The 16,121-nt window shown below is 34.3% G+C and overlaps 1 protein-coding gene across 1 annotated transcript in view; it reads right to left on the bottom strand.

The window, feature by feature from the left end:
- Positions 1-16,121, bottom strand: part of LOC117113667 (bifunctional D-cysteine desulfhydrase/1-aminocyclopropane-1-carboxylate deaminase, mitochondrial-like) — a 37,092-nt gene that overhangs the window by 6,407 nt on the left and 14,564 nt on the right. The window contains exons 3-8 of the mRNA XM_033257074.1: positions 12,748-12,861; positions 7,717-7,875; positions 5,764-5,900; positions 2,452-2,551; positions 628-728; positions 336-399 (exon numbers count right to left, since the gene is read on the bottom strand). Coding sequence (XP_033112965.1) covers positions 336-399; positions 628-728; positions 2,452-2,551; positions 5,764-5,900; positions 7,717-7,875; positions 12,748-12,861 — 675 coding nt within the window. The remainder of the gene's footprint in view (positions 1-335; positions 400-627; positions 729-2,451; positions 2,552-5,763; positions 5,901-7,716; positions 7,876-12,747; positions 12,862-16,121) is intronic.

Raw genomic sequence — 16,121 nt, 5'->3', positions numbered from 1 at the left:
AAAAAAAAAAAAAAAAAAAAAAAACTGGTCAAGAAAATAATAATTGATGCTACGGTGTCAATGCTAAAAAGTGATTTTAATTGAATACTCAGCTCAGATTGGTAAGACCAATGGGATAATATAATACATTTTCCAATAAATATAGATCAGTTAATGGCAGCCATTGACTAGGCAATCTAGTTGACATATTACTTCTAATGATTATTATATTAGATTGTGTATAGTCATCTTAATAGACAGAAATTAGTCACTATCTTATAAATATTACTGCTAATTAGACCATTAAAAAAACCTTGTTGTCGTCCATTTCTTAGATATATAGGGCCTATACTAACCAGTCGTTTCTTTTTTGTTTCCTTCCGGTCAGTGTGAGTTTTTAATCCAATTTTCTCGTTATTTCTTCAAAGTTCTGTCATTTCATTCATTCATTCTATTCCTTATTTATTTTCTTTTTCTCATTATATTTTACTACTTACCTTCTTTAGACATAGGCCTAGATCTTATATATAAGAATATGCTTGGTTGAATTGCCTACATTTGTACTGCGGGACTGAGTTCAAAATAAAATGACCAGATCGTGGATCAGACTTAATTAATGCCTAGCATACCAGGAGTAGTCCTACTCACTTTAATTTTGATCCTGTAAGATAATTTCCGATGGCAAGGCCCGCTGCATTTTCACCAGTAGCAATTGTCACAATGACGTCATCAAATCTTTCTTGGATACCCTTTAAGTAAAAAAATGTCCCATTAAAACAATATATTGCTCATACACTAATATTATTGTGTTTTTGATCTAATATCAGTATTTTCTTTAGGTAATACGATGATTATCAACAATTAGTATCTTAAGAATCTGCAATTGTTCTACAAATTGCTTGTGTGATTCTTAAAATATGAAAAAACTAACACGATCAGACAACAATTTGATACGCAATAATATAAAAGCTAATTATTGTCACCGATATGTGATTGCCTTATTGATCTGTGCCTAATGCAGCGTTTTTTAGTCTTAAAATACAACTGACGTGAAGCAATGACATTTTTTTATTCAAGAGAATTTTAGATTAGATAGGCCTACTCTATATTACTATTATTCTCAATGTTCAATTGAGAGGTACATTGATAAAAGGTTAAACACAACCCAAAAGAGTAGACGAGTTTTTTATTTCGTAATTATTGACATGACGTCATAATACGCTGAATCCAACCGATTTTGAAACCTATAAATTGAATAATGAGTATTATGGCAATTCAGATCAGTAATCCTGAAGTTGATACACAATTCAATGTAAATCCAAACTTCGCTTGAAATCTAGGTCTAATGCTGACGATAATGTAAGATTCTAGGTCTGCGTTATGAACAGGTCTTCGCGCTTTAATCGTAATATATTTTAAATAAAGCCTCGTTAGTTTACTGCGCATTATTTACATTGCATGTCGAAAATGATTCTAGTTATTTTGCTGTGCCGTTATTACTTTCATGCAGACGATATGCTCAATTTATTTGTGTTCGTCAGACACTGACATGATGTGTGCCGAACTTGCAAACAGATATGTACCGTAGCTCAGTAAAACACATCGGTAAATATACTGAATATATCCATTGTCATTTCAATTTGTATGAAAGATGGCCACACATTCACCATCACATTCGATAACATTCCAGTATATCAATTTAAACTAGATTAATTTCTATGTCCATTAAATAAATTCTTAAACGTATGATTTCGGATATTGTAGTCGGACAATCTTTTAAAATATATCAATTTACTAGACCAGATAAGATATAAGTAAGATTCATCACATTTGCACAATCTTAAAACATTGATGTATTTACGTACAATGTAAGTATATCCGATGAATACAAAATGGGGAGATTTCGCAACCTATGAAAACGATAACGAATACGTCATTATCATTATCGTCATTCGTGCCTAAAACAATCTTCACAATATGCTCAACGAACTGAATATGATACTTGGTTGGTTCATGCAAAAGGCATGAATCGCCGACGTTGTGACAAATATGCTGCTGTAGGGTAAGGGTTGTCTAAAACTTTGATGACGTAACCGTAATCGTTATCGTTTTCGTAAGCTTGCGAAATCTCCTTATTAACATACATGATACGACATTACGACATTAGGCGACGCTCTGTCAAAAAGTGGTCTTTAGTTTATGAATCCCATTTACCATCTTACATTTTAAAAATATATTAGCACTTGACGTATCTTACATACGTGCATATAAACCCAGTCAATCTAATAACAGGGCCTACATTATTTCTTCATTTTTATATTTAAAAAAATTGTCAAAGTGACGTCGTCAGTGCACGAAGTGAGTCGTAGGTGCACGCACCACTACGAGTCACGCAGTCACGCACAACGGTGGGCGGGAATGCGTATTATTTTCCACTGTGCACGTATCAGTGTCGTAGAATTGTAGTCTCACTTGATCAAGAAGTTCTTGCCATGCCCATAAATATCCTTGGACTGCTGTTGTGCTTGGCTTTCCCACAGGGATCAAATATGACTTAATGTTACGGATATCACTATGAAAATAAAGAAAAAATGGACACGTAAACTTTCGTGTCATTATGAATCAACATCAACGCATTTTATAACAATTATATTCAATATACATATTAGAGTTAAATTTATAATTTGTCATGGAATGACAAATTGGGATAACAGCGTGACAACCGCGAACTTCCCAACTCAGGCCTATTAGGCAAAGTTGCCCAAAAGCTCTCAAAATTATTTACGGATATCGAGTATCTTCTTCATATTAAACCTTATGTGTTCAACACAATTCTTTTTTATAAGAATAATTTAATTTATGCATTAGCTACAAAATAGTGGATTTTATATAATTTGGTGTTCACTAAGAATTATATAAATAAATGTAAATGAGATGATTTCTGTAACACCTTTTAAACACACCATCATCGCCATTTGTCATTCCATTGTCATTGATGTAAATCTCAAACAACAAAATCTAGTACAACGTGGTGTTCTATTAGCATATCATGGATATAGGTCGGTATATCATTACACTGTTTTAAAAGCACGTTGAAACAGCCACTGTTACACTGTTACGCTATCGTTTGCAAAAAAACCATTTCAATATTGATATTAACATTGTTGTAGTTGTTTGGTGACAATACTTAAGTTTTCTCCAACTCAATGACCCTGCAATAATGGGAAGACGAGCAGGCAGCCAGCAAAAGAACAGTGGTAATCTAAGCCTTGTGTATCACTGTCATCTCTGACTTCATTCCCTTCCTCATCATCAGTTCCCGCCACCAAATCAAAATTAGAAATTAAAACTCGTCCTTCTCGTCTGAGCTATGTTAGGTTGGTTGTTGTTGGAGCGAGTATGAACTGAATGGATACTTCTAGGAATCGATGAACCGGTGGAATTGTGGCTAAGAGAAAGGAAGAAGTATTTGAAATGAAAATCCTAGTTGTTGATGCACGCCCGCCCTCGAGGAGATTGGCTGTTTACTGAATCATTTGACTGAAATATATGACTAGGAGATAATATAAAAAGTTTGATTTAGTATTTGTATATATCATAAATTAAACAAGATTTTTTTTAGTTTTATTCTTAAAGTACATTGTAAAACATAGCAGTACGATAGAAATTCACAGTTACACGTTTAGCTGAACACTATCTGAGACTTGGTAAAACACACTATTTTAAATAACCATATATACATAGTGTACTAATTCCAAATCAAGGGCACATAAAGGATGAAAAACTGCACGTGGTCACTCAGTTTGAATTTTGAAAAATTCTTTCCCAAAAATATACATCGTCTTCCCTCCACTTAAATGTTACATTCTAAATTCAATTTGTTTGTGTTCCCAGAATACTTCTCACAGAAAATCTCATATTGCATGTATATAAATTCAGATTTTTCTATGACATAATGTAATTATAAGCAAAGTGTAGAACACGGATAGTGAACGATGGAGATGTCGTGATATCGTAACGAATCACGTAGGTCTCTTTTCTGTCCGCGGAGCATTACGTGCGTGCATAAACTAGCAATTTTGATTACCATCTGAACGTACATAACGCCACATCTACCATTATTATACAAAATAACTCTCGTAACGGTGGCGAAGGAATTTGCAACATATTACACTCTACGGAAAAGGTCTCTAATATAATGTATACTAGTAAACAAATCTACACAGATGCAGTAAATCTTTAATTTTTGTCTCGATCTAATAAAGAGTAATGCATTATGTATCGCCAGGGTACAATCATATTATTTATGATGTTATAAAATTATCATCTTTGTACTGAGATATCCATAGAATTTTGAATGAGTTCGGTTTGCCTGCGTGAAGATATGTATCGTGATGCTTACCATTCGTGAAAACATCGCGTTCATTTGTATCTGTATCTAGAATCATTCATGATAACACGTCTTGTACGTAAATTTGCAAGGTAAACATATACAATAATATGAAAACTGCTTATGGGCAAAGCAAACAGACGTTACTATATTTATGATAATATGGTCAATGTCGTATGAACACAGTGGTTAATTTCCCAAATGATTCGAGAAAATGTAATGCACATAACATTACATCTAACCCAATGAGACAATGAATTTAAAATTATACTTATGTAAATGTACAGTATCATAAATAATAAATGATACATAATAAAATATCAACGCATAGGCCTAATAGGTGAATTTAAATAATAATTATTAATATAATTTGAAGTTAGTAGCTATTTAATTATATGTAGGTGTTCATAGCCCTCCTACAGGGTATATTAAATCACAAATTATGTTTGAAAACAATTATAGCGATGCGGAAAAAGACTGTATGATCTGTATAATCTTCTTTTATATATATATATATATATATATATACAAATATATAGGCTATATATATATTTCATGTCTATTATGTCAACGTATGCAATCGTTTTATTTTCGTTTACTGCGTATATATATATATTATATATATGCCTATATATATATATATATATATATATATATATATACAAATGCTTAAGAAGAGGGCGTATCGTATTGATCTGAGATGCATCAACAACTAGTGCTGTCCAACAACGCATGCGCAAGAATGTGAGTAATTAGTTGTTTTTAATCGGATTTGAATTCCCAACAAAGCCTCAATGACCCAGCTAGTTGCTTAAAGCATTTTCATAGACAGGTTCGGATCCCGGTTGGGGCAACTTTTTTTTCACCCTCCCGGATTTCTCTTCTTTAACGTTCTACATTTATATAAGTACATTAACGAAGAAACCTTTCATGGAAAAGCTATGCTTGATAGGATTATAACATCATGTTCCAATTTGAGCACTATTATTATTTATCTATTTGTTTATATAGACTTACATAAAATGTGTGTGTATATATGTAGGGAATTCGATGTTATAGCCTCTAGCATTAATTGCCCCTCGTGCGACCTCAGGCAACGGTCAAGAAAACCTGTCTCTTATACACATCTAGATGTTGTATATATATGTATATACATTAGTCATGATGTGTATAAATATACTCTAAGCTGTCTTTCGATAATACACTGAAGGTCGACATGCATAATATAACATTATGTGCGGCATTGTACGCGGATGCTTACATGTACTTTGATATTTTACTAACAGCACAGATCTTGAAAAATAAAAATTGTTGTCAGTATTCATGATACACATTCTGAATAATTTGTTTCATAGGCACAGAATGGATGCAAATGTCTTAGGCTTAGATCGTACCTTAGCTGCTTGGCTAATATCTGCATTCTCGGGACGATCTCGGTGTCAAGATTAGCTTCGTTGGGGATGAGATATTGCTGGGCTCCGACCAGTCTGTTCAGTAACACGTTTCCTCGAGGTACTATATCTTCAGGATTCTATAATTAAAGAATAAGCATAACCCACCTTTCTTTTTTAGCATCTAGCGTATATTTAGACCAATTCAATGAAATGTGCATTGTTCTTACATTTACTAATAGGCCCTATTATATTAATTAATATCATTATTATTATCAAGATCAGGAATATCATCTTCATTACCTCCGCCAAGGAGGTTATGTTTTCACTGGTGTCTGTCTGTCTGTCTGTCTGTTAACGAGATTAAGCAAAAACTAATGAATTGATCATCATATAATTTAGTGGAATGGTACATAATAATTGAAGAAAGACCCCTTTCAATTTTCGAAAGAAAGGGTCAAAGGACAAGGTAATCACGGGAATTCGATGTTATAGCCTCTAGCATTAATTGCCCCTCGTGCGACCTCAGGCAACGGTCAAGAAAACGATGTGACCGAATACGACGGATGATTCTATTATTTTCTTGAGGGTATGCAGTATGCCCATTATCACGGTCTGCGTAGGCCTAATTGTTGGTAGTGTATTTAGGAACAGAGCAGAGGTATGCACTCTATGGAGTGACTGCTCTAGTTATTATTTGTTTTGGCTTTTGGCTTGCACGTGAGCCAAAAAGTAGTAGTAGTAGTAGTAGTACAAAATAGGAAAACCAGAGACTACCGTACTGCTGAGGCGTTTATGAGTTTCTGTATATTTAGGCTCTATGCTTGTATTTATTGAGATGGTCGAAATAATTGATGTATGGGAATTACGGGGAATGTAAAATGGTGACGTCACGATTGACTTTTAATTATTATTTTCATTAATTTGAATTTGCATTTCTGACATTAGGCCTATTTATTTATTATTGTTACACTTTTTTAAGAACGTGTCACCACGTTACCACACGCTGGTAGGATCGATACCTCGCGTCACCCTATTTACACCGATAGAAGCACGTTTCTTATTTTGTATTGCAGCTATGACCGCGTGTATCGTGTCTCAACGTATCAGCCTTCACGTGTGCAGGCCTTCTCGATCCCATCCTCCACAGCTACGCCAGTGTTGAATAGCATCTTTATAAACACACTCATGCTACTCAAACAATCAAATGTTGAATGTCAAAATGTTATGATTTATTACATCAATTGAAATGCAAATGATGATGTTAATTGCTAAAGGTTGTCTAGATTAATGGTTACCATGAATAAGAATGTGTACACATCAGATATTACGATATGAATTAAATAGCTGTAGAGTTTTGTTTGCTGTTTAAATATTGAGCCAATGCACTTGTTACGATCTTTTTATGTGTATTGATTAAAAATTATAAATTTTAAAATTTTATGATTTATTACATCAATTGAAATGCAAAATGACGTTGGTAATTGTTGCTAGAGGTTGTTTATAGATTAACGGTGAATACGAATAAGAATTTGTACTACATCACTTAAAACAATTGTATTTAACGAGAGGAATTTAATAGCTATTGTTTTTTTGTTTTTGTTTTTGTTTTCTTTTTTGTTATGAGCGTCCAGTTTTCTGAAAGGGGTCAACAATAACTCAGCTACACGTTGTTTAAAAAATATCAGAGTTTAATGTAAAAATGACTTTTAAGGGTATTTTCCTCGATAAAAAATAATTACAGGGTTCCCCGACGGGGGTCCTGTGCGCCCTGGACCCGCCGCTGCGTGATTTATGGATTTTGATATTCGGTCAGAAACGCAGTTATGTCTGAGAACAAGGAAAAGCCTTATCTCTTCAATAATTATATCGATAATTTTTAATAGTACATCTAGATGTGTATAAGAGACAGATATAGGCCTATATATATATACTTTAAACAAACTATAATCTCACCTTGATTTTGGATCGCAGCAGAAGATGAGCCTCCAACCCAAGTATCCCAGCGGCCACTGCCGTTGTTCTGCAATGATTTGATAGGACAGCCCCACATGTAATCACTGCATTACATTTCGATGCCAAAGCTTCTGCCAATAGAAACTCCAATTTCCTAACCTATGATATTTTGATTAAAATTCGATTAAAATGATCATTATATTCTTACACTCAGTTGAAATCCGGGGTTTTTTTTATATTGTCAATAGTTCTGGCGAGGGAGGGTGCTGGGGGGGGGGGTCTTTTGTTATCATAACCGACTTCGTAAAATGTAAACTGATTGACAATAACCACCTGGTTACAAAGCTGTTCCAGTTCTATGATTGGTTTTAGACCTAATTTTTGCTTAAACGGATAAAAATACAAGAAAATGAAAAAACGGTAAATGATTAAATCACCTTGTGCTATACAGACCTTTCCATGCGTGTCAATCAAACTTAACTGACCAATCAGAACCAGCCAAGAATGTGCGCTTTATTTATGTGCGCTTTAATTATGTGCATATAATTTATGTGTATTTACATCGTTTCGTGGGACCTAACAACAATATCCAAGGAGCGGGGATTATATTTCCGGAAAGGTTCATTACGAATGGTGTTGTAAAAAATCTTTATTTGAAACAAAATGAAAAAAAAAACACAAAAACAAAAGTTCTTGTATCCAGTGTATGCTGATTCAATTTTTAGATTGTGTGTAGGCGTAATGTAGTTAGCCCTCGAAGGAATAGAGACTGTAAAATTGGTAGTTAAAATGGTTGCTGTACCGCCGTAGCGTCGTCCATAGTTTTAAATCTATAAGTTATGTCTTTTTTCCTTCCTGGCGAACAGATATGTTGTGATGACAGCATGAAATATCACAGAAGATGGTGTACAGGCAGCGAATCATTGTATTCTACTTATTTATTCGATGGATGGTGCATATTGCTAACTAGAAATCAGTAATATCATCAGACATAAGTATTTCGGATCTCCATTAAACGATAAGTTGAAACTGTTGTAATAGTGATATTATTGCAATTGTAAAAGATACATGCTTTTACATTATAATTTTTGAATATTTGTATTTCACTACTAGATCAAAAAATTTGATATTGAGCACGAAAACAGTTATCATATTATTTTACATAGAAAAAAAAATATTAATACGTTTTACATTATACACGTATTTAAACAAAATACTATTAACAATTCAAACTAAAATCGATATCATAGTGTTAATCATTTCTGAAAAATGATAGTTCTAGGTTAAGGTGACTTCTAACGTCATAGACGTGTAGCTATGATAAAGATGTTCTAGTACATTCGTCAGATTGTAGAACCGTATGTCCTTTTTTTCGACGGTACTTCAAAGATGTCACCTATAAACATAATTTAACTGGAAGTCATTATAATTTACAGACCCAGACCAGAGCCATATATATGTATTGGTCTCTCATTGCCCGGCAACCAACAACTGCTTAAAAAGGAGTACATTATTAAATAAAATTTTGAATTAATTATAAAGTACTAAAATCATTATATTAAAAAAAATCTACATATAAATCTAGATACATGAAATTCAACGGCTAAAAAGAGTAAATCATTATACACTTAATATCAAACTGCTTAAAAATAGTAAAATGGATAATATTACAAATGTAGAGTGACTTGTGTTTTGTTATAAAATTGTTGAGATTAAAAAGGAGTTAATTTCTGAGATCGGCAGTGGATTGCACCATAGCCTATGAAAAAAAACAAAAAACAAAAAAAAAACTAAAAAAAAACTTTAATTTAAAGTTAATTTAAACTTTGTTTTAAAGTTAATTTAAAACACAGGAACGCGCATCGCGTTGGACATAGAATAGCTTCTAAATTCTCAATTTCGCAACTCTTTATATCTATGGCTTTAACCCAGGCACACGGAAGGCGCCACGCTCTGGCACTAATCTTCAAAGCCAGCCCTCTTTGCTCATTGTCGTTACCAACCTTCCGTTAAAGGCACGCTATGCGCACTCTCGTACGGTGGTCCGCAGGACCACTGACACTTGGGGGCCCTTTCGGTTCCCCTACCCATAGTGTCCTCGCCCCATAGCACCATTATCCAAAAGAGTTTTTTTGATACACAACAGCATATTGTGTCCTTGAAGTCAATCATTTTTTGCGGAACACTGCTTTCAAAAAGCATTAACCATCAGAGAGTGGCATTTCCGAGCATCTAGAGGGGCTTATTCTTACAATTTTAGGTGTTAACTACTTATTGCCCCCCCCCCCGTTAGAAAATTTCTGGATTATAACCTTACGCAGACACGTGCGTTTGGGTAGGACGACATGTGTGTTTATCAATGAGAGTGTTTTGAGGTACGTGCGGGGGGGGGGGGTGTGGCACAAGCGCGTAATCCTTAACCTGTTCTGATTGGTCAGTTGTACAATTTGATTGATATTCCGGAAATGTCCGTTCATTGTACAGATATTTACTAGGGTAGGCCTACCGAAATTCTTCTGTAATTTCAAAAAAAAAAAAAAAAAAAAAAAAAATCAAATATAAAACCCACTCTACTCTAAGTAAGTTGTAATGGAAAGTTAGATTGAAAATTTATGTTTCTCGTCAAATAATAAATGCATTTCCTAATACCGTTTATATTGTTTTGCATAAACACTTAAATTGGCTGGAAATAATATAAAGATATTTGTAATATTAATGCTTTGATAATGCGTATTCTTTGAGACATTAAGATGTGAACTGCAAGATATTCGGACATAACCATCCATGCAGTTCGTGTGCCAGTTGACAGACGAAATAGATATCTAGGGGTTAGATCTCACCAATCTCGTATGGTTCTCTGTCAGTCTAGCGGTATGAAGCACGTCTTTATATCGAGAGGATGCATATACATAGCACAAGACCCTCCATAGACACTTTTTTCATACAATTTTTTTTTTAAAGATAGTGCTATGACCACAAGTTTTTATATTTAAGCACTTAACAAAACTAGTTTTACGTAATATACCGTAACCACCCTAGTTCTCAGAATACTTTCTCATATACAGTTTATCGCCAAATTGAAGCAGGTCAACCCCAAAGTTTAATGTAAATTACAAATTTAATATTTTTCTTCATGATGAAACACTACATAGCAGGCCTATAGAAATAGTTATTCTTTACATTTAAATTTTAAATATGAATAGTGAAATAATTCTGGATAATAATTGTAACTGGGAATCAAACTGTCATGTTTTCAACAAGATTTGCAAATGGAATCCTGCACATGGTATCTAAAACTACAAACAATCAATAACTACTTTATTTCGTCAACATTTTGTGCTGAAATATCGCTGTATAAATCAATTTGCTATGACGTAAGCATTAGTGTTGTTTATCGGTCCTATAGGGGTACAGGATACTGCGATCCAGTTATCTTGGTAGAGAATCAAACGATTTGAAAAGGTTACAAATAGCTTTAGAATTGCTAAACTGCTTACCTGTAATAGATACTAATATATAATAGATTGTTACTTGAGTTTCGCTACTTGAAAGGGCATGCTAAGTGTTTGATTATGAATTTAGAAATATTGATATTTAAACTGTGCTCTATATCAATTTGATGACGTTATAGTGAAATAAGGACATTGTATAGACCTAAATCATGTTTTATATTAGCATATAATGAATATACTTCAACAAAATGAAAAATTAGGTTACAAAATTAAATGGATGAATGAATGAATGAATAAATTAATGAGTAAATTAATTAATGAATTAATTAATTTAATGAAAGACTAAATCAACGAATGAATGAATGAATGGGTGGGGTTGGTGAGGAAGGGAAGGAGAAAGGAGGAAAGAGAGGGAGGGAGTGTCATAAAGAATGGATGAAAGGATGGCTAAATGAAGAATGATTAAATGAATAAAAAGGATGAATGTATGATGAAGGAAGAGGAGGGAGGGATGGTGGAAGATAGGTAGGAAGGAAGGAAGGAAGGAGTGAAAGGTAAATGAATGATTGAAGCTTTTGTGTTTCAATAGATACTGTATATTTTTAATGTTGATTTGAAAAAAAAGATATTCTGATGTACTTTAAATCAATCAAAAGTTTAAGCTGAGTTTAAGTTGAGATATAGGCCTACCTTTACCTATTCTTACTATACTGTAGTCAAACTGCTGTATCGAGCGCTTAATGGTAAATATGTGTAAATTCAACTGAAATAATCACAAACAATTATCTTATATAGAATTGATTTTGATTAAGCTGACCTCGAGTAGTCACAAATTACAAATTCTGTTTTCAGAAGACTGAGATGTAGATCAAGCTATCCATCTTAATATTATAGGATACATTTCATACTGGTTATTCGTCATATTAAATTAAATGGGCATTTAAGCAGTGTTGCCTCTGGCAAATGTGAAAACTGTTAAGTGCGAATCAACGCGAAAATGACGTTATAAAACCGCACGAGTCAAGTGTGTCCAACTTGTGTTATCGTAAAACTTTGAATACTAGCCCTGGGCTTCTTTTTTTTTTTTTTTTGAGATAGGCCTCTTTTTGAGATGGGCTTCTTTTCGGGACTAAATTTGAAAAAAGAGGCGGGTTTCTTTTCAAAATAAATGCCATAAATTTTGGAAATTTGGAATTAGAGTACAGCATTTGTTAGTTAACGCAACATCAGGGAGAACATCAGTCTATATCATGAAGTGTATAAACATACACTACTGTAAACAGTGTTTCTAATTTTTTAATTCCTGTTTCTTTGAAATTCATGAACAATGTAATGTACTGTACTATTTCGAAATTAAGAAGCCCATACTACCTTTTCGAGGTGGGCCTTTTTTATGATAACTTTTGCAAACTAGGAGGAGGCTACATTTCGGAAACGGGCTTCTTTTCGAGATTAAGCACAAGGGGCTTTGGTTTTACGGTATTTTATTACTTGAGTACATCATTATAATGAGGTTGCATAAGGTAGGGTCTTTTCACTGAAACAACAGCGATTTATATGAGGTACCATTACGCCTAACCTTGTTACCGGTCAGTGCCGCTCCCGTCATGTCGTCACGTTTGATGTACAGTTCCACGTCGTCAGGTAGGCCGGGAATCTTCCACATATGTATCGGTGTCATCGGTTGGAATAACTAATAAAAAACAAATGTGAAAAAGAAAATGATTTATTGGAGCGAAACATATGTCTAATTCAGTTAAAAAATCTTTAACATTCCCGAAATTTGACAACATTTATCATCGTAGCGATCATCAATATAATCGTCACCATCGTCGCATTTATCCACCTTCTAATTATCATCCACGTCGTCGTCGTTGCATTATCATATTATCAACACAAACATAATTATGATCAATTATATGACCACCATCATTATTATCATCATCGTAGTCGCAATCATGATAGGGCTAGTTGTCAATATCATCAGATCATATCGTCATCATCATTGTCATGGTCGTCGTCGTTTTCGTTTCGTCATTGTCATTTTCATCGTCATTATATAAAGATGATGATGACGATATTGAGATACAACAATGCTACAATGAAATGTTAACATTAAAAGAGTGAAGTACGCCAGCTCGCATTGTGCAGTGGAATGCGAAATCATGTAGTAAGCTATTTATGGTTGTTAAGTCATAAGATCACTACGTGCACTTTGTAACCATTGCGATTAAATGCTTAAAAAAAAAAAAAAAAAAAAAAAAAAACAGATATGATTTCGATAAAAAAAAGCAAGTAAAAGGTGATGCCTCCGCCGGGACTTTTGTCATAACTCGTCTTATTTGTCTAATTACAGAATGCTGTGCTGCAATGTGCGTTATAAAGCCTACACAATCAATCATCAAGGCTTCTTTCAAAGTTGCTCTTGCTGACAAAACACGTACTGTATCGGCCTGCTACGTGTATATAGATGAGCGTATGCGTTACAGACGCACGTCTTTGTCGACGTGTACGAGCGTATGCGTTAGGTTTTGACGGAATACACATAACATGTATGAGAATAATTATGTGCAGTAATGCTGCCGAAAGCAGCTTGTTTATGTTTTTATTGACTAGTTGACCAAAAATTGGTCCCCGGGTTTATGGAGAAACATTAGATTTTGAATTATTCGAATATTCAATTTCGTGTTACATTGGTGGATCATTATGCATACATTGTAGGTCCACATTTACACTAGACACGATTACGACAACGACAGATGCGCACAGTGCTGAAGAATACAAACTACGCGATGATATGTTGTCGTGTCGTAACCGTGTCTAGTGTAAATGTGGCTTAAATTTTAAAAAATAACGAATGCGCCATTTCGGAGAATCAGTGAGTGTTATACTTAACTCCATTACATTACTGATGGTATTCCTACAAGCCACAACTATAATTTCAGTGTTTATTTATTAACACAGAGAACGATGACACCGCATCCTCCATGATTTTATGCCTAAGTTAAGGTGGGTAAAGAAAGCCGACCGTCTAATGACTGTACTGTAAAAGTAGTAGTATTTATACGATGGTTAGAAATAGAATACATTAGATTGAGAGGAAGTGAGAGGTGAATTCGACTGCTTTTTGTTGCGGTCCTATATTAATTTCGTACTCAGTAAGTACATAGAAAACACTCTCATGCTCGCGACTCGCGCACGCACAACTACAACCACAAGGGAAGAACAAATGAATTGATAGGCCTATTTGACCTCAACACAATTTTTTGTTTCAGTGTCTGCGTAATCATTATAAAATTCCAAAGGGGAATGGTAATTATTATTATATGTGACTGATGCAGGCCGATGATCCATATAACAAGAACGCAGGCACACATACGATAGTGTGCTAGCTCTGAAAAGCGATCCGTCTTTTAGCAATTTTCAGGACACGATTACAAGGCAAAATTAAAGTGAACCTAAAGGAAAAGCGAGCATTTTATTAGTAGATATGACTCTACCACGTACATCTTCATTACAGTGGCGCAAGCAGTTTGTTTTCCCCCGAAAATTAGGCGCCGGAATTCTAAATTTGCAATGCATTCTTAGTTAAGAGTAAACTTCTCTCATAGGCCCCTATTGGGCATAGGTCTAATAGTAGAACTGTAGATATCGGAACATAAATAGTTGTATTTCTAAAACGTGGATGGAAATACAGTTCTCATTGTTGATTGTTTTACTATCAGTTTTTGGTTCCATTCTTGGATCATACACTCTACGGGAATAAAATACATAAAGCGTATAGCGAAAACCACAGGGAAACCAATCGCTGGTCTTCATACTAGACCCTGAATATGAATAATAAATGATGTACAATTTAATCCAATCAAACTTGAATGTACAACTTTCTCCATCATATCGTTCAAATTATTCATTACGCCATGGAGGACAAGTGTCTGTAATTTAAAAGCAACAGAGATTTTAAATCATTACATTTGTAATACTAAATCTGTATATACAATTAATATCCGCCATAAATACACGGCCACTGGCGTTGTGGTGGATGGATATACAAAACGGATATTAGCATTCTTTTAAAATATCGCCTGTAGAGATAGCAATAATTACAAGTGAAAGAAATGATGGGAGCTACTCTATATCAATCTGTATGACTGTCCTGTATATCTTTTATCAAAGCAATAAGTCTATAGTATATAACCCACTGTAAGCAGTTCTACTGATCTGGGGATAGCTATCATTAAACCTGTGTCCCTTCTATCGGTCATATTGTGTTAAAATCTATTGTACATAATGATGATTTGTAAAGGAATAAGTAAAAGTCTTTTTAGAAATATAACAATCGAGAAGCAAAATCATTAGTTGTGATATATATATATTATATATATATAATATATATAAACATGTATTCAATTTTGATTGGATTAAATTGTACATCGTTAATTATTCATATTCAGGGCCTAACATGGTCAGCGATTGGTTTCCCTGTGGCTTTTGTGGTTTTGGCTATACGCTTTGTATATCTTATTCTCGTGGAGTGATGATCCAAGAAAGGAACAGAAAATTGATAGTAAAAAAAAATCAACAATGAGAACTTCCACAAGTTTAAGTTTCTGCTGTAATCAGCGCAGGAGCAAGCAACTTCACCAGGAACCCATTTATACTCAGAGTCTTGAGTGGCGAGAAGCAATGCAGATAAAGTGCCTGGACAAGGGATTGAATACCGTACCCGACTTCGAGGTTGGAAAACCAAACCGTTCCTGCTTGCACTATGTATGTTCAGTACACACTGAAGGCGGTTGCAGGGACGACCGAAACATTTGTGCTCAAATAAAATATTTATGTTCCAGAAATACGTCAACCCTTGTTTTCTGTTTTCTGTCACTCGTGATAGTCTCACTACATATGATAGAACCGGAACATACGTGCCCGCATCCCATATCTAGGCCTATGCCT

Source organism: Anneissia japonica, unplaced genomic scaffold (genome assembly GCF_011630105.1).
Source record: "Anneissia japonica isolate Jap-2015-1 unplaced genomic scaffold, ASM1163010v1 scaffold5623_len388731_cov182, whole genome shotgun sequence".
NCBI classification, from domain to species: domain Eukaryota; kingdom Metazoa; phylum Echinodermata; class Crinoidea; order Comatulida; family Comatulidae; genus Anneissia; species Anneissia japonica.
Note: the sequence above shows the minus strand (reverse complement) of the source record. Positions and strands in the feature narration are given on the sequence as shown.